At 47.8% G+C, this 19,537-nt stretch overlaps 1 protein-coding gene across 4 annotated transcripts in view; it reads right to left on the bottom strand.

The window, feature by feature from the left end:
- The window catches only part of Galnt14 (polypeptide N-acetylgalactosaminyltransferase 14), a 311,256-nt gene that overhangs the window by 53,505 nt on the left and 238,214 nt on the right, over window positions 1-19,537 (bottom strand). For all 4 annotated transcript variants that reach the window (XM_051169112.1, XM_051168958.1, XM_051169180.1 and 1 more), the window contains exon 3: window positions 406-504. In XM_051169112.1, the coding sequence (XP_051025069.1) occupies window positions 406-504 (99 nt within the window). The remainder of the gene's footprint in view (window positions 1-405; window positions 505-19,537) is intronic.

Genomic DNA, 19,537 nt, shown 5'->3' with positions numbered 1-19,537 from the left:
GAAAGGATACATTAATGGTTGCCTGCAGCTGTTCCCACACATCCCACCATTGTCCCAGCTTTGGAAAAGTGTAAGGATAAGCAGCCCAGGACTCAAGTTCTGATCCTAGCCAAAGGCTGATGGTGGAACTTGTCTGTCTGAGCCTCCTTCATCAGTTGTGACTATGCCTGCCCATGTTCTTCAGATAGTCTGGCACAGATGGGCAAAGGGTCTGTTATCCATTCCTCTGCTTAATCTCTGAATGCTTGCAAGTTACCAGACACTCTCGGCATGTGAGTGACAAAGTGGAAACATTCGACATATAGACCAGTGCCTGGCACATGCCTACAGGATGCCCAGTGAGCAGACAGAAGCTTGACCAAGTACCAGGTTAAGTGTTGGCCCCCAGACAGGAAGATGGCTTACCTGCGGATGGTTCTGAGCAGCGTGGAGCGTGCCTCATTGTGGAAGGTGATGATGATGCTGGTAGGAGGAAGGTCCGTGCAATACACAAGCAGTGAACACCTGGCAACAACGGCACATGATAAGTAAAACCTTTGAGAGCAAAACAGAACAAAGGGTGTGGGACCATGGGCATCATCTGAGAATGACTGAAGCTAAGTGTCCGCCATGTGCGGGGTTATGGGGGATGTGTGTGGAATCTTGGGTTTTGAGTTTAAACAGAAACAAGTATAGTCATATCCACACACTCCTGAGTTCAAGTGCAGTGTCTCCTAACAGTCACGGGAACAAGACTACAAGTCATAGACTCTGCCCAAAACCTGGGCCCTTCTAGCCTTGCTACCCAAGCCTCTGGCCAAAGAGCAGAGACGACAAGCCACCAGAAGCCTTATCATATTGGCTTCTGGACCAGCAGCTTCAGGGGTAGGTCCTATCTGAATGCTGGCTCCCTGCCACCTGCCCCTTTCCATCCTGCATCCTTAAAGAAGCGGAGCCCTACAACCTCAGTATAAACAACAGAGTCCCATGCTGAGAAAGAATTTACTTCCATGTGTCCAGGATTGTTTTTATGACCATTACATCTGGGGCCGTTTCAATTTAATATGTTGCCTCACGTGAAAATTGTAACCTACAGCCTGAGAATTGCTATGTGGCCAGTGTCTCGGGGGGCTGCCATCTGGGCGTACACTTCTTCCTGTGCCTCATGATTTCAGAGGTGGCCCAATTATGGGTAGGGTTGTGGGACATAAAAAAAAAGAATTAAAGTGCATACTTGGTGGGTCAGATTTTTGCTCTCTCCCCCCCATTTCTTCCTGTGCTTTTAATTAGAAATCCAGAGACCCACAGATAGGCTTTGAGGGGACTGAGCCCTCTGGAGTCACAAATAAGTTGAACAAATATGCATTTTCAATTTTCGTGGAAATACGGCTCACATTTTTAACCAGATTCGCATACAAGTCCGGGCCTGAAACACTCAGGACCTGATATCTCCTGTGGTCACCCTGGCGATGCTGCATTGATTGTTCTGTGGGATCAAATGTTTAACATGGCACCAGCCCGGGGGAAGCCAGAATCAGAACCAAGAGTTCGGGAAGACATGACAGGAAAGGCAAGCCCTGGCCTATAGGCCTTCCTGTCCCCTATCAGAGACACCAACCAGTCCCACCTCAGAGCTGCCTTGTCCTCCTCCACCGCAGTTCTCTTCAGCTTACCACAGCTCTGTGGGGGAGCCAATGGAGTCCTGAGTAAATGTGCGTTGTTGACATGCACACAGACATGTCAAGGACCCCAGTGCCTCAGACTCATGGCAAATGGCAGAGCCTCCCTTCATCCAAGTACAGATAGTATGAATGGGTATCTCTTAGCTAAAACCAGTGTGTGCAGAAGCTGTCAAACACAGCTTCCTCTTCTGGGACTCACTCCAATCTAAAACTGCTCCCCTACAGCGACTCTCACCTTAGCTAGCCCTACCTCCTCATTCAGCCGTATACAATAAACTTGCCTCCTTGGGTAAGAAATATAAAACAAACATGTTGAGTGAGTGTCCGGGTCGTTGCTCATGGTGTGTCTCCATCAGAGCTGTGGCCCACCCGATCCCAGCTTTTATGTATTCGTGTCTGGCATTTCTTTATTCTCCAGTATCTCAATTGGGCCAATCTCTAAGCCATGATGGCTATAGCACAGCTCTTTCCAGCCCCATCCCTTGGGGCTCTGCTGGGCCCTTGTCTGGCTTGAAAACCCTCAAGTGGCTTCTGATGTATAAAGTCCATCTCCCTGTTTTACTCATCAAGACTCTCATAATCACAGTCTCACACGCTCTCTAGCTCTCTGTTGCTCATACCATATGGAGCAATGGCCTCCCCTTTTCTACCACCTGCACAGTTCCTGGTCATCCTTCAAGACTCAGAGTAAATGTCCCCTCTGCTGGGAAAACATGCCATAGTCTCCAAGAGGCGAATGGCCTATTGTTTACACTGGACACATGGAAGATGCCTCTTTTCTAGCCCTTCTCAAGAGGAGACTATATCCCCAGCTTTACTGAGGCCATTCAGGGAAGAACCATAGGTCCATTCATGTTGGCATCTTCACAAGAGGGTGTTTGTATACCAGATGCCCTTTTGTAGAGTAGGGGGAAAGCCGGGACCTGCATGCCCAGGTCGGCAGAAGACATGGTCATTTACAGGTCTCAAACATGTGGTAGCCTTCCAGATAGCTTCTAGAGAGTACCACCCAGAAAGCTTTATTTTCTTGAGGAGTCCCCTCCGTCCTTGATCTTTATATAACCAGTAGGATATAGGGGATAGGACACTGTATGACTTCTTGAAAGCTCTACAGCATCATCCTTGGTCACATGCACAGGAGCCAGCTGTCATGTTATAAAGAGGGATTCCTCTACAGAGACAGCCTCCTAGAAGCTGAGGCCCCTTGCCCTCACCACTGTCACCTAGGCAGCCATGTGAATGGACCACATCCGAAGCAGGTCCACCCACTCCAGCCAAACCTTCTATGTCAGTAGCTACAGCAGACAGCTGACTGAAGCCTAGCAAGGGTGGCTAAGTCAGTACTACCCAGTCAAATGCTCCCAATTCCTGACCCATAGACACAGCAAAGGTGGCCCAGGATTCTGTTCTTTCAAGCCACCCAACTTAATCAGGGTGATCTGTTGGGCATTGGAAACTCTTATAAAAAGAGGATGGAAAATGTTTGGAAATAGCCTCTACTGAACAGAATCTGGACTAGTCTGTCTTTGGACATAGCCTCGGCTCTCGTTAGGAGCGATGATGAAGTGAGGGTGGCAGTGATGTTGAGGCCCTTGCTTGGTGGGTTACAGGATCGCGGAGGGCATGGAGGGTCTTGGAGAGAGGCCGTGGCAGTGGTGTGGGCAGCAATGACTACTCCAGGACGAATAAGATTGATACCAGGGAGTGGGTGGGACAAATTATCTGTAAAAGTGAGATAAGGTAAGAAATCTTAGTGTAGTCTCCTGCTCCCTCCCAGAAACAGGGAGAGAAAGGAGACCCAGAATGCCAGCACTGCTAGGACAATCTGACTGTGGTGGCTCTGCCATGAAGACATTTGGAGATCCTCTGTAGTCAGGACTCCACTTTCATGATGCGAGTTACTTGGGGGAAGTTGAGGGAGAATGGTGGCCTTTGGCATTGCCACCTTATTAGAGAGCTTTTAAACACAGGGACGACTTTTCTTGCCTCCGAGATGTTAGCGAATCAGAGATACAGGCCTGCCAATGCACAGTGGCCCAGAACCACGTGCCCACAGGCAGAGGATAGCGGCCTGAGGTGTGAAGGAGCCTTCACTGAAAATATACTGGGTCCCATAGGGTAAAGTAAGGATGGACAGAGAACAGGGTACAGCGACCCACAAGCTCATGGCCTTGGGGTATAGACACCATCTACCAGCATGAGACCTCGAGCAAATGGCCCAGCTCTGCAGGCTGCTGCCTGCTCTTATGCTGAGCAGGGCGAGTCCACACTAGCTCTGGGTGTAGCCTGCCTTCGGTAAGGATGGGCCATTTGAACCAAACGCTGTGAGCACTCTTTATACCCGAGGTCCAGCTATGTGTGGGAAGGAGTAAGCTTTGTCACAGGTGGGAGCAATCTTGGCGGGCTTTACCCTTGGGGCACCCCATGAATACCTTGTGACAGACTGAGTGGAGCCATCCTGGGTCTGGAATTCAGGAAACAGACCTGGGAACCCCACCTGGACTATTGTCTTTCCAATGGACCCTCACTGGGAGAAGGAGCCGGTCCTTCCCACGTGACTGAAGGAGTTGGGGAAGAGAGAATAACAAAGTCGGGAGCGGGAAGAGTGTGCAGGGACAGCGGACAAGCTGGATCAGCACGCCGGCCAGAGAGACACCTAAGGATCCGTCCCGTGGAACGGCTACCGGAAGGTTCACTCTTTCGTCCCTTTAACCTTTTTCCTTCTTTTATAAGCTAGTTGGGTTGCATAATAAAGTTTAATTGCTAAGAAACAGAGTCAACAGCTATGCCACAGGGTTATTCGCTTGTGCCTCTGATCGGCTCAGCTTTAGGTTCTTCCCCCATGCAATGGAGAGGGTAAGCCTTGACTTGCAAATCTCCCTCATTGATCATTATGAGGAGTAGCAAAAGATGCCATTTCTAACGTCAGTCTGAATACACAGGTGACTCCTGTTGTGCCTAACTGGATCTTCCTTGTGATGGAAAGGGGTCTTTGGTGGGCATCTCTGCTGGTGCTGACAGTGGCTAAGGGGCAACAGGAGGCAAGAGAAGGGACAGAGCTCAAGGACTGCAGCATCAATGCTGGTGAGGTAGTCCTAGGTCTGATGCCTAGACTTCAATCTGGATTTGCCAAGAGCTGGCTGTGAGCTCTGGGGTGTGACACTTGCCCGCAGTCACCTGTAAAATGTGGTGAAGGCTGTCCTCCCAGGCTTGCTGTGAAAGATGTGAATAAGGCACACTGAGCATTGCCAAGTGCAGAGGAAATGGGAACAGAAAATAGCTGAGCCAGCCTCTAAGGCAATATTTCTCAACCTGCAGGTTGCTACCCCTTTGGGAGCTGAACAGCCCTTTCATGGGGCTTGCATATCAGATATACTACACATCAGATATTTTACATCATGATTCATAACAGTAGCAAAATTACAGTTATAAAGTAGCAATGAAAATAATTTTAGGGTTGGGGGTCACTATAGCATGCGGGCCACTGTATTAGGAAGGTTGGGAACCTCTGCTCTAAGGGGTGTCATGTGTCTTGACTAGGGGTGCAGGCTCACAGGGTCGAAAAGCAAGCGAGGTTGGAGATGGCAAGTCGAACTGTCAAGGCTTCAAGGCAGCAGCTGGAACCTAGGTGGAATGCTACCAGGTCTGGAAGCTCCCACGTCCTGAAGGGTAGGACACAAGCCTTGCTTCCTGTCACATTAGGAAGCTCAGAAGCTCTGCTGCCACACGTAGGCCCACAGAGGTCAGAGGGCAAGATGGTGTTCCATACACTCAGGCTTGTATCCCTCCTCAAGCTTGCCTGCCTCTGCTGCAGCCCAAAGGGCTGAACTCGCCCTCCATCCATTTGATATTCATAGCAGCCTCTGCAGAAAGGTAAACTGAGGTTCAGAATTTCTTCTCCAAGGACATACCCGGTTCATGCATGAGATGAGAGCACTCTAAGTACCATGCCTCCTTAGCTGGCACTGGTCCCTAGTGTCCCTGCACTCCGCAGTGCAGGGCGGGTAGCATTAAGTACACAGACATTGATGAGTCCCACACAGGAATCACCTGCTATCCAAGGCCTGGCCCACAGCCTGCTCAGTGACAAGCACTAGGGACTGATAATATGGACTCAAGCCTGAGAAAAAATTCTTAAAGCTGTATTCTTAGAGAGAGTCAGCCCAGACAGGAAGTGAGCTTTTTTTTTTTTGTGGGAGGGACCTGAAAGATTAATCAAACACTGAGGTCTCTGGGGCCATGAGGGTGATGAAGGAGGCGGCCAGTGCTGACGGCTGGCGCCAGCAGATGGACAAGGAAGCATGCTGATAATTTATTAAAGATTCAGGGGGGTTGTTGGGAGAGAGGAACCAGCAAGTAGGAAAAAGGGGAAGGGGGAAACTGGCTCATCTTCTGAACCAGGAGGAGGGCAAGGCAGTAGCTATGTGTGGAAATAGATATGTGTGTGTGTGTGTGTGTGTGTGTGTGTGTGTGTGTGTCTGTCTCTCTGTCTGTGTGAATGTATGTATGTGTGCTGTTTAAGGCAGGAGAATGCCACCACAGCAGCTCCTGAATAATACATTCCTCCAGGCTGATTTTGAACAGTTTTTGCGGCCTTTTTTTTTTTTTTTTTTTTTTTTTTTTTGAAAGACTCCTTGAAGAGCCATGACTTTCCCAAATTAAGGTGAGGCACAGCGTGCTTCCTGCATTCCCAGCCTCGCCTCGGTAAGGTTCAGTGTCACTGGCCGAAGGTGGTTCCAGGGAGTGCTTCTGTGGCCAACCCTGGGCGTAAGAGGAGCCTTCCCCTCGCCTCACTGTGAACCGCTGTGTCCTGCCCACTCCCCGAACCTAAATGAACAGGGACAACCTCAGTACATTAGAAGCATGCCTGCGACCTATCCCAACAAGTAAAGATGCACACAGCACCCTCCACTTTATCCCACAGCATCATAAGCTGCTCCAGCTGCCTGTGAGGGAAGAATGATGGCCATTGTGGCCACCCCCATTTTGTTAATGAGCTAGGAGCTCTTAGTGGTCCCCATGGCCCTGGAACATATGGTCTTCCTCTCGCCACATGCTGGGAGAAACTACTTGATCATAAATTATAAACATTTTGGACTTCATGCTCAAGTATAATAACCAGAGGGAGTGATAAGAGAGGCAGACCAGCTAACTTCAAATCGGAGTGAGAGCCTAATTATTATCGCTATGAGGTTGCTCTAGAGGAGAGCTGCTCAGTGGCTGTGAGCCTGGCAATGGAAGCTGGCATCCTGGAAGGGAGAGACTGAAGGCAGTTATTGAGTGGGCAGCATGGCCATAGCTAGGTGGAGGGTGTCGCCCAAATAGGCAACATGCACAGTTAGGATCAGACAGGCTGGCTCGGGGGACTCTCAGGCTGATTGGGGGTTCAGCAATGATTTCTCTGCTCAGATCCTTAGTCTCCTGGTTAATGGTGGTAACAATATCCACCACACAGTGTATTTAAGCGACCACTGGTGGAACCCTTACTGCCAGTCGCCGTGTGGAGCACCTCAGGTGTATAATGCTCACAGTAGCTTAGGAAGTGCCCATTGTTTTCCAGATTCATACTGTTGGGCTTTAACCCTGAAATGCTCTCTCACACTGATTCAGCCTTGCAATTGTTCATTAGCTTCCTTCATGCCATTCACCTTTTAATCTCGTTTCATGGGTGACACAGATACACTGTAAGGCATGAAATGTTTTGAATTTCCATGTTTTGAATGCCGGGTTGCCCCAGTGAGGGATGCTGATACATAGGGAGGTAAGGGAGCTACTCAGAGCAAATAGGTTATGGGAGGAGTGTTTAAAGACTGTAACAGGTCTCCAGTCTCTTCTTCCATTTCTTCTTGCTGTCTACCATGCTACGTGTGCTCCGCTGGCTCTCCCTACCATGATGGGCTGAGGAGGACTAAGGAGGCAGGTACAGAGGGGCTAGGTAGCTCACTCTGGCTAGTGAAGAGCTACAGCAATACCCCCATACCAGACCAACTGTGGTGGTTAAATGGGTTTGGCCTCCATAGACTCATATGTTTGAAAGCTTGTCCATAGCCGTAGTGTGTGGGTGGCACTGTTAGGAGGTGTGGCCTTGTTGAAGTGGACGTGGCCTTGTTGGAGGAGGTGAGTCACTGTGGAGACTGACTTTGAGGTCATATATGCTCAAGCTACTCCCAGTGTGGCACATAGTCTCCTTCTGCTACCTTCAGATCAAGATGAGGAACAACTCTCAGCTCCTTCTCCAGCACCATGCCTGACTAATTTCTGCCATGCTTCCTGCCATGCCGATAATGGACTAAACCTCTGAAGCTATAAGCCAGCCCCAGTTAAATGTTTTCCTTTATAAGTGTTGCCATGGTCATGGTGTCTCTTCACAGCAATGGAACCCTAAGGTCTAGCTGCTGTTCGTGCCTATTCTGTACTTCTTTACACTGTGACCACCTATGAGCCCACACTCAGAAAAAAGGAGTTTTTACTGCATCCTAGAAAGCAGAGATCTGCCTAGCAGGAAAAACAGGCCGTGTAGCTGGGCAGGTATGGGCAGCTGGGGGACCTGCTTTCTGGAGGTACCCCCAGAGAGATGCTGCCCTCCCGGAATCTCGCTGGTTGGAAGGAATATACCCATTGCAAGACTGAGTCGGATGCTTCGTGGGCATCTGAGCCTAAACAGAAACTAACCCCAACACTTCTGGTTGTTCTGTAGAAGGCCGGTCTCAGGATGAAAATAAATTATCGCCATATGTTCCGTTTCCCTAACTTCACAGCCAGAGAGATAAAGGGAAGCACAGTCATATGACTCTCAATATGAGAGGGACTAATTTCTTGAGAGAGAGCTGTGTGCCCAGGAGAGTCCCCTGTGCAAGCAGGTGGGGTGGGGTGGGGGTGGAGTAGGGAACACCTTCCTTCCTCCACCTCCACCTGCCATTCTTGTTGTCATCCATTCCAAGCCAGGAGAAACCTTAGAGACACACTGTCTCTTCTTCCTCCTCCTCACCAGCATACAACTCTCGGGGCATGAGGAAGACAGGTGAAGGGAGCCAGCCAGCTCTGAGCCCAGTGACCTTTCCTGGATGTCAGTTTCCTCAGAACAGAGTGCCGAGTGGGCTTGCTACTGGCTTTTGCAGTCACATGTTGTTTTTCATGCAGAGAACATCTAATCGACTCAGAGCTCTGTTCCGTGGAAGGACACCTGATGTCAGGAGAAAAAAAAGGAGATGAACGTAAAAACACAAAATGCCTACTCTGTGGCTGACCCTTAAGTTAACACTCAACTCTTTAGAAGGGCAAGGTGCAGACAGCAGAGAAAGTATGATGGGTGTAAAATCAGAAATTCCTTTTAATCTCATTTCATGGGCAACACAGATACATCATAAGGCATGAAATTTTTATTTCATGTTAATTTCACTGGGATTTCACATGCAGATTAATTTGTTCATCCGCATAAACATACACTGCTCCTACTTCTTGCCTCAACAGCCATTCTCTTAGTGTCTGTGAAATCCCCTGTCTCATAAAAGACATTTCAAACAATACTAAGGGTTGCTATGCTTTTAATTGCTTAGCATGTTATAGAATCTCAGCCTAGTCAGAATGGGGAAAGTAGGCCAAAGCAGGCAGGTGATATGCTGAGGACCTTGTCTGAGCACTTTGGTAGGAAGCTTCACAGACTGCCCCGAGCCACACCTTTTTGTATAACCTAGTCCCTTGATGGGCTGACGCTGATGACTCCTTTCCAAGGAGCAGAATATATCTAAGGAAAGGCCACTTGAACCCAAAGCTGCTGTCTCTCTTCATCCAGTTTCCTCACGCACCTTGCCTGCTGGCATCCTTAGGCACACACAACTCTCTCACAAGAAGTTAGCCCCCCTCTCACTGGGAGTCATATGCCTGGCTTTCCCTTTGCTTCTCTGGCTGTGGAGTGAGGGAAATGGAAAACTAGAGATAAATTATCTCTTACCCTTGTGACTGAGTTACAGGGGCTAAGCTGACCTGCTTTGGGAGGGCACACTGCCATGTTGCAGAGCCCCACATATGACTGCTAACTGCATCTCAGCAAAAGCCATGTGAAGGGACCTGGAGGGTGGCCATTCTCCAGGCAACCTCTGAGATGACACCAGTTATAGATGACTCTTTGGGGGCAGCATAGGGAGGGTCCCTACAGTAGAGAACTCACAGCATGCCATGATTCCTGACCCATAGAAACTATGAGAAGGTAAAAATCATTTTAAGCCATAACTCACTGGTCCTCCATCTTCCTAAAGCTACAACCCTTTAACACAGTTCCTTATTTTGTGGTAACACCTAGCCATAAAATAATTTAATTGCTACTTCACAACTGTAATCTTGCTACTGTTATGAATCATAACGTAAATACTCGATATGCAAGATAACTGATGTGTGACCCCTGTGGGGATCAAGTAGCTATTATATAAATACAGACAGAATGCAGGCACCCTTGGCTACGTTAGAAGAAGAGGAAGAAGAAGAGGAGGGGGAGGAGGGGGAAGAGGAGGAGGGGGAGGAAGAGAAAGAGAGAATATCGTCATTGTCGCCATCTTCTTCATCCACCTTGCTCCCCTGGGTAAGACATAAATTCCCTTCAGTACTTGGAGGAAGAGCCATGGGATTACATCCTGTTCTGTCTCTCTTCAACATGCTGTGGCCAAAGAGTCCCCATGGGACCCTTTGTTCATGCGCTGATGGCCTCCATTCACAAGATGATGCTAGGTAAGTGATGCCTTGGGGATTCTACATTCAGAGAGGAGTTAGTATTTGAATGATCTCTCCCTCTCTCCTTCCTTTACCCCCTTCTTCCTTCTCTAGTCATCATCTCACTAGGAGTTCTAGGATGGCCCCCAATTCAAGACTTTCCTTTCACAGTCTAGCATACACTGAAAAGTGACAGTTGTGTGCCACCTGCAATGACTTGCTGGGGACACCTAGGATGGTGGAAGTGAATCTGTTTCATGCAATGGATGCCCTAGTTAACTGAGGCTAACTTCCCTTGTGGAATTTTAAGTAACAACAACAACAACAATAACAGCTGTCCTAGATGACATCACAGCCATTTCTCCTTTTCAGCCCACAACGCTGCTCTGCAGGGTACCTGGTCTCAGGGTAGTCCTAGTTCGGCCAACACATACATGCCTTCCCTTGCCTCTAGGTACCAGCATATTCTCGGAAGAGTCTCTCTGCCAGCCCTGTTCAATGTCTTCACTTGTTCTTCGGAGAATATCAACATCCCTTGGATTTATTAGCTATCTGCTTTCAGTAGCATCAGAAATCTCGTGAAATCTGTGCCTTGACACTTCTAGGCCACTTCCACGGTCTGATTAATTGCAGGCTGTAGATCAGAACGATGAACCCAGAAATCAGTTCTGAACATCCTGCCTCCTGGCAAGGTAAGAGAGTCCCATGGGTTCTGTCATAACAACTAAGAAGTTAGGCATGGAGGGGGTAGTAAGGTATAAGGCCTTATTGCCTGGATTTACTTAAATGCTCTGTCTCTGTTCCTGGCTTTAAGTCATGACCAGTAGCTGTAAGACTTTTCTGTGAGCCCCCATACTCCCGAAAGAAAACCCTAATGGGTTTTTGTACTGTCTGGCCAGAAGGGGCTTTGGAGGTCCTCGGTTTAATTGGTTTTCTCACTGTGAGCTGCTGGGCAGTATTTCTGGGAGATATCTGTATGATTGGCGAGGAAAGTAGACAGGGGCCAAGAGGATTTAGCAGTTGATAGAAGATGATTAGATTAGTCTTATAGAATGTTATTTTTGGTGCTTCACCAATAATTATGAACATGTGAAAGGTTCTGAGACTTCTGGGGGGCGTTCTCCATTACCTAAGCTTCTCCCTCAAAACCTAGCCCACCTGCTCTCTTGCACTTTCTCCCTTTCCCTGGTCCATTCAGGTTCCTACATACAGGAAACTCAAATGTAGCTATTGATTTAAGTAAAGCGTACCACACATTATAGCAAACAGAATTTTATGTGGTGTCAATAAGCTTAGAAATCGTTGCTTCCAGCTACTTCCTTTATTTTTCTTTAAATAAATGAAGTGAGTGAGGACCAGAACAGTGGACTGACCTACCCAAGGTGAGTACTGTGTGGCAGAGATAAGCTTTTTTGGGTTTTCATGACTAAACTTACTCAGCTTCCTTAAAGCACGCAGGCTTGGAGAACCCTATCAGACAGCAGAGGCCCCATCCACACAATGTCGTCAGCCCCCACAGCCCTCAAGGGCTCTTGTACCCCCTTTCCTTTGAGAACATCCCTGCCAAGGTTTCCATTACGCTCTCATGATGCTAACTTAAATGAACACTCCACAGCCATCATCTTTCTTGTTGTGCTATGAAGCGCTTGCTTTATTCTTTGCCCTTAGCCTTGGTGAGATAACCCTAGCGTGGCTGTCTCCTTCATGGCCCTGTCCTCTTGACTTTCCTACTCTCTCCCTCCTCCAAAATTCTACCATTCTGCAAAGACTTCCCCCTAGGCCATGCTTTTCTCATTCTTCCTTCTTTCTGGGCCATCAAATGCCCACTTGTTTGCTAATGCCCCAGCTTTACCTCACCAATGGACATCCTCTCCTGGGTAACCCCATGAATGTGTTCATGACTCACTTGCAGCCTCTCCTATGTGGCTGTATTCCCCAGCTCATTCTCCACCATGTGCCCAAGCCAAAGGAATGGCTTTTACCCTGATTCTGTCTCCTTCTTACCCACCCTAATTAAACCTAACTTGGCAGTTCATCTTCTTTATCTTTCCATCTGGCTGTTTCTCTAGGTCCCATCCCTGCCTTCTCTAGATGTCTGCAGCAACTTCCTAAGTGACTCCATCTCCTCCCAAACTGTTGGATCTGCAGCTGCTGGGGTGATCTGCCTAAAGCTGCAGGCCTTTGTCCCTTTCCGTGTTATCTAACTGTTCACAAACTACAGCCGAGACACCTAAGCTTGGCTTGCCCTCCCATCCTCGCTTCTTCCAACTCCAGCCTGCCATTCCCTCAATGTACCAGCCACATACAGGGCTCGGCCTGCTCTGTTGTCCACTCTGGATCTCTGCAGGTACCATCTCTCTCTTGTGTGTGTGAAATGACTGTTTTCTGCTATGGCAGTGGTTCTCAACCTTCCTAATGCTGAGACCCATGAATTTGGTTCCTTATGTTGTAGTGATACCCCAACCATAAAACAATTTTGTTGGCTGTTTCATAACTGTAATTTTGCTACTATTATAAGTTAGACTGTAAATATCTGATATGTGATAACCCACAAGTTGAGAACTGTTGTTCTATGGTCTGGGTGTTCATGCCTCCTCTCCTTAGCTTGACTGTCTAGGACTCTCCCTTCATCCCATTGCTCTAATTTACTGCCAAGTATTATAAAGTTATCCTCTACTGACTACGGTGATAGTGTAAACAAAGACTTAGCTGTAGTTATAACTCTGCACATAGCACGATGACGAAACACAGTAGATAAACAATACACACCTGAAGAATGACTGTATGGACAAGCGAAGTGGCAGCAGCAGAGGTGCCCAGGGTCTTGTAGGGGGAAAAGCCCTTTACCAAGCTCTGGGAGATTTCCATACTAGGGAAAGAGGGCCAAAATCAGGAATGCAGAGACCAAGCATGCCATAAAAACTAAAGAGGAGTCACAGGTTAGAGCACAGGGCCACAGTGAAGTGATGATGAGGAGGCGCTGGGCTATGGTGGTTCTGCAACAGTACCTGGGATAATGCCTAGGATGCTCTTTTGCATATCTCTACTGCTTAGGAAATACTCAGCCAGTTTAGAAGGCAGGGTGTTCACATTTGCCAAAATCCCAGGAACGGTGAACAATTCTTCGTCATGTGAGAGACTGAATTCCATTGGACTATGGCTGACATATTCGTCTAGAAAACTCAACCCAATATGGCAGCCATTGGCTATATGCAACTACTGGGCATGTGAGCCTGAATGGAAATAAACTGTGAGCATTCCAAAGAAAAAAAATGTCAACTCTTTTGATAGCTTGTTTTTATATCAGTAACATATTAAAATGATACTACTTGACATTTTAGGGTAAATAAAATACATTATTGAAGTTAATTTCACTTTCTTCTTTTATTCTGTTTAAAACATGACTCTAGAAAAATTTAAATTGTGTATTTACTTGTACTGAACACCGTCTTCCTATCCAGTCATTGATTTGCATATGTAATATATATTTCCATCATCTACCATCATCATGTTAGAAAAGAAATGGTGTCTAAATACCAGAAAAGGCCACACTCTCAGAAAAATTAATAGACTATTAGATATAAAAGTCAGTCTCAGTGAGCTCTCCCTCACTGTCTTCTTTCTCCACAAGTCAGACCTGGACTACTTTACTGACTGGCACCTGAAAGCACACTTAATGATCCATCACATTAAATCATGATTTACCTATGTCTGCCCACCCTCTGCCAAAAACATAAATACTGATGTGAACATCAGGGTGGCTCCTGCTCTTGGTATGAGACCAGCACACAGCCCTCTGTTCTTACTGTTGTAGCTTTTCCTCTGTAAGGACACTTTAATCTCTAGCCTGATTCCTTGGGACATCTCCGTGGTGTGTGCAGACAAGTGCAATGTGGGCTCAGAATACCTACTTGCCCTAGAGAACATAGATTCCCCTTTGAGTTAGACCTCAAGAAATGACCATTGCTCTACTGTGCACCAGGCTCACTTTGTGAGCCATCTAAGGTCATTTATGCTGAGCAGACACTTGAAAGCGAATGGGACACAGGCTGGCTGGAAGCTGTGTAGAGGGATCTCACCTCCTCAACTTATGTACATTGTGAAGGGGCTACCCTTTGGTACCAGGACTTAGGTCAATTAGTACCAATACTACCCAGATGGCAGGTGTGTGTGTGTGTGTGTGTGTGTGTGTGTGTGTGTGTGTGTGTGTGTAAAAGAGTGCTCTTTAAAGGTTCTATAAATGCAGAAGCTCCTTCCTGGGACCAGCAAGTGCTGGGGATAGGCCAAGACTTATTTTTGAGTGTTTCCTGAAAAAGATCTTTGGTGTCTGGGTGCAGGGCGCCTTCATGTCTTATTTTAGCCCTGCTGGGATCACATGGCACAATAGTAATAATAGCTACCCTTACCGAATGCTTGCTCTGTCTCAGGTATTCTTCCCAGAGCTCTAAATGCACAGTGATTCCTGGAGCAGGTGCTGCATCACTCCTCTCTTACCACAGAGGTGACAGTAAGTAGCAGAAACTCCTCTAAAACCAGACACTCCAGCTCCCCACTTAGTCCTTCACCCCCCTTTTTGCCATACCCTTAAGAGATATCAGACCCACTGATTATTCTAGTTGGTTTTATGTCAACTTGACACAAGCTAAAGACATCAATTGAGAACAATGCCTCCATGAGATCCAGCTGTAAGGTATTTTTTAAATTAGTGATCAATGGGGGACATCCCAATGTGGATGGTTCCATTCCTGGGCTGGTGGTCCTGGGTTCTATAAGAAAGCAAGCTGAGAAAGTCATGAGGAACAAGCCAGTAAGCATCATTCCTCCATGACCTTGGCATCAGCTCCTGTCTCCAGGATCCTGCCCTATTTGAGTTCCTGTCCTGACTTGCTTCAGTGATGAACGGTGCTGTGGAAGTGTAAGCCAAATAAACTCCCTCCTCTCCAACTTGCTTTTTGGTCATTAAGATGTTGATTCAAGTCTTATTTAATATTGGCCTTTCTCTGCACTTTGTGTCCTAAAGACTATATGTTAGAATGTTCTAGAAACAGGCCAAAAATGATGTGTCCTCTCCATGTTTCATGATGCCCTCTCATATTTTCCAGACTTCTCAGCTACAGGCTTAGTGAACTAATTATGTCCTCCTTTTTCTTAGGAGGAGAAATTTCCCTACAAGGGAGCAGCTGAGATCAGAACTATGCCTATGGCTCCAGGAAAAGGCCAGACACACTGGAGCTCAAGCGTGCTCCTCTGAAGCCCAGTATCCAGTATCTCTTCTCTAGGGACTCTTCATTGTGTGTCCCTTGGAAAAGCTCTTGGAGGTCAGATACCAAAAACCAAGGCTTCTACACCTTCCTAAGTTGATAACCTCTGAGTCAACCCTTCCCCAAATCCGTTTCTATCCCCTTATTTTTGTCCTCTCAAGTCTAAACTGTGTCCCAGCTCTGCCGTACATCCATCATTCCTGACGATCCTCTCTGCTTGCAGTCACGTGCCCTTTAACCCTTTGCCTTTTCATAGTTCCCTCATAGGAGCCCTCTGTTCCCGCCAAACCAGCTCACCTACCTCCCTTGGTTATGGCTTATTGACATCTTTTACACACCTTCCCTGTCCCATCACTTCTCCCCCACTGGTGCTTAGTTGTAGGTACTATGCCTCCCTCAGCCTAAAGAGCTTCCTCCACCACAGTTTATGAACCACTCCCTTCCACAAGGCTGTCTATCTTTACAGGGAGACTACCTTCCTAGGGGCATGGCCACTTTCCTACATTTTTATATTCTTTACAGGCAAGTTACTCTACCTGACAGAGTCAATTTCCTCATCTCTAAAACTAAGATCATAGCAAAGTTGTGAGGCTTAAGCGAGAGCACAATATATAAGGTCCCTAGCACGTGTCAGGGGAGCAGTATGATCAAGAAGTGCTTGCCGATTACGGCCTTGGATTTATGAGTGAACACGGGAATCCTTTGTGGAGTGAAGGTGGCTTTAAATTTGCCATGATTTGATTTTCTCACTCTGTTCTGAGGATTCATTCCCACTCCTGCACTCGCAGACATTGTTTTCAGTAGAGAGTTTGAGAATGGATTTAAAGTACCCTTTGGGTCTCTATTCATAGTGCTGACTCTGATGAACCAAGAACAAGAGGTCAGGGACATGTCCCTCAAAGCTTGGGTAGGGGACAGAGAGTGAGTGGATACTTGCAATTTGGGGCCATAGTTGCTTTTCAGAGGCAGGTGTGCTTGTCAGGAAGATGCTGGCTTAGATTATGATCAGCTCAGAGAGGAGGCAGGCTGTCTGGATTACTCAAAGACAAAGGAGTGCCCTGAGCAGAGAGAGCAGCAAGAAACAAGGAGGTCCACCTGTAGGTTGTAGCCAGGAAACTCATCCTGACCTGCCTTGCGCAAGACTGTACACTGTGTCAGAAAAGAGTGTCACATGAGGCACCGTGAGTGTGCATTTGGAAAGCTCTAGCCTGTGGGAGTGATCTTGGACAGGTGCCACTCAGGTCTAAGCCGGGAGGGCAGCTGAGGTTGCTGCAGTTACCGGGGTGGGAGAGAGATGAGGCGTGGAGCTGGGCAGGAAGGCCAGAGACATGGAGATCTCGAGGAGCTGGGCTGAACAAAGGAAGAGCATGCGCCCAGGGTGTCTGGCTTGAGTCAAAGGGTGAGCAGAGGAATCTGACCTTGGCAATGGTGGCAAAGGGGTGCGGGGGGGGGGCTGCAGTGGGGGGGGAGGAGGTGGGCAGGAAGCAGATCTCAGAGCAAAGAGGAATTGGGTTCTCTGTCTGGAGAGATGACCCAGGCAGGCCCAGGAAGACCTGGGAATAATGAATGAAGGAGACTCAGGCTAAAGGGCAGGGGGGCAGGGGGGCAGAGGGGCAGGGGGAGGGACAGTATAGCTACTCTGACCTTCTGAAGGTTTATTTCGGGGGCAGACAAGGTAAGAAAGCAAGAACAGCTTGTTTGTGATAGAGCCTCCATCAATAATAGGGGTTCTTTTTTGTGGCCCCAGAGATACCCAAGATAGTCACCACTGGCATTGAAAGACCTTATTCCTCACTAGCCTAGAGGGACTGACTAGCTCAGTGCTAAGAGTTCCAGCACCCCAACTAAAGAGGTCGGGAGAAAGCTCTGAGCCAGTACTTTTCCACACTTGCCTGCATCCACCATCACCCTGCCACCTCTGAGCCTACCCTGCTCTCTTCTGGCACTGTAGAACTGGGAGAAACTTTCATCTGGCTTTCTAGCCACCTCAGGCCTCACATGTGGCTCTCCTCCCTCCATCCCACTGTCTGTCACCACGCCCAGCTCGGGTGTAACTTTCTACAGCTTTTCCCGCCCACAGCTGTCATCTCCTCTCCTGCTCTTTTCATCTTTTGTCAAAGGCGTTTTGTACTTGCTGGCCCCGGGCCCTAAATCACTTCTTCTCCAGGCCTTGGCTTCTTTCCTCAGCATCTTCTAAGTACAAACCTCACCAGATGCACTGTTGCAAATGCCTCCTCGCTTCTTTGTTACTTTCCAATTTTTTAAAGTAAGTTTGACATTCAGGCAAGAGGAATGCTCAGTGCCGGGAGCCAGGACTGGTCCAGGAGCTCTGCAAGGTTTGCTGCCAGCATGCCCTACACCAACCCCACGTTGAGCAGCAGCACCCCAACCAATGAGGTTGGCAGAAAGCTCTGAGACAGTCCTTGTCCACACTTATCTGCATCCACCATCACCCCTCCACCCGTGAGCCTTCTAGCACTGTAGAATGGGGCAGTTATTATTCCCATTCTATGGGCGGGAAAAATTTTCAGTAACTCCCCTAAAGACCAGCCAGGGTGTAGTAGGATGTAATATAGATTCCCAAACTCTCAGAGCTGGAAAATCTAGCTTTGTCTTCATGCACCAGGTCCCTTGCTTGGGCCTCAGTTTCTTTCCCTAAAATGGTCATGATCCTTTCACCCAAGACCAAAGAGGACATTACAAGAAATGTAAAGTGCTACGTAAGTGCAAGGCATGAGTACTTATAGGACATCCTGTATCATTCATCTTTTTATATAGGAATAGCCCAGGTACCCTGGCCCTAGCATCCTTATGATTTTTTTTAAAGCAATCCATTAGCACTGTTTCTTCCCAGAATTAGAAGTGCATGCTTCATGTGACACAAACTGATGGGTCTTAAAAGTACTGAAGGCAGGGGAGGGGACTGTCAAGTGTTAAAGATGAGAAGTGTGAAGGCTCTGGGTCCATTCCAAGTGACACATTCAGGCAGGTGACTACAATGTGCTAAGCTGCCACCCACAAGCCACACCCTGCACAGAAGCAAATGGTCCTGATGCTCTTGTGCTAATAGAGCCTGTGCTTCCAGTGGGGGGAAAAGTGAGTCGGGCCAACAGATGCTCCTGGCTCAGGCCAGGGGAGAGAGGCCTGGTGACCTCCATGCTGAGGAAGCTGTGATGAGTGGGGAAGGTTGGCTGGAGGAAAGAGACAAAGTGATGATGCTAATGGTTCTGGGGGGTCCTTTTGAGACTGGCTAGGAAGGGGAGTTTGTGGAGGGAAAGGTTAATTCAGAGTGATGGGTCTTAAAACGGGGGTGGGGAGAGGAAGATGTTGCAAAGCAGGAAGGTGTCTTGTTTCTGGAAATAGTTTCTAACCTGATTCCGCTCCTAAGGCAGTTCTTGCACACAATCTTACTGGAAGAGGTGTGTGTAATGCAGCCAATGAAGCTGGAAGTGACCATAAAAACAACCCACAGTGACTATTCTCATGTTCACATGCAGAAATGGATGCTATATCAGTCAGAGTTTTCTAGAGGAACAGAACTGATATAATGCATCTCTCTGTCTCTATTCCTCTCTCTCTCTCTCTCTCTCTCTCTCTCTCTCTCTCTCTCTCTCTCTCTCTCTCTCTCTCTCCCTCTCTCTCTCTCTCTCTCTCTCTCTCTCTCTCTCTCTCTATCTATCTATCTATATCCACACATATGCATGTACTAGATATATTAGGGTTACAGACTATGGTCCAGCTAGTCCAACAATGGTTGTCTACCAAAAGAAGGTCCAAGAAGGTCCAGTAACTGTTCAGTCCACAAGGCTGGATGTCTCTGCTGGTCTTCAGTATATGCCAGATTCCTTAGGAAGTAGGCTATAATGTCAATGAAGGAATAGAAATGGTAGGAAGAGCTAGAGTAAGCAGGCA

This window comes from Acomys russatus, chromosome 1, assembly GCF_903995435.1.
Source record: "Acomys russatus chromosome 1, mAcoRus1.1, whole genome shotgun sequence".
NCBI lineage: Eukaryota > Metazoa > Chordata > Mammalia > Rodentia > Muridae > Acomys > Acomys russatus.
Note: the sequence above shows the minus strand (reverse complement) of the source record. Positions and strands in the feature narration are given on the sequence as shown.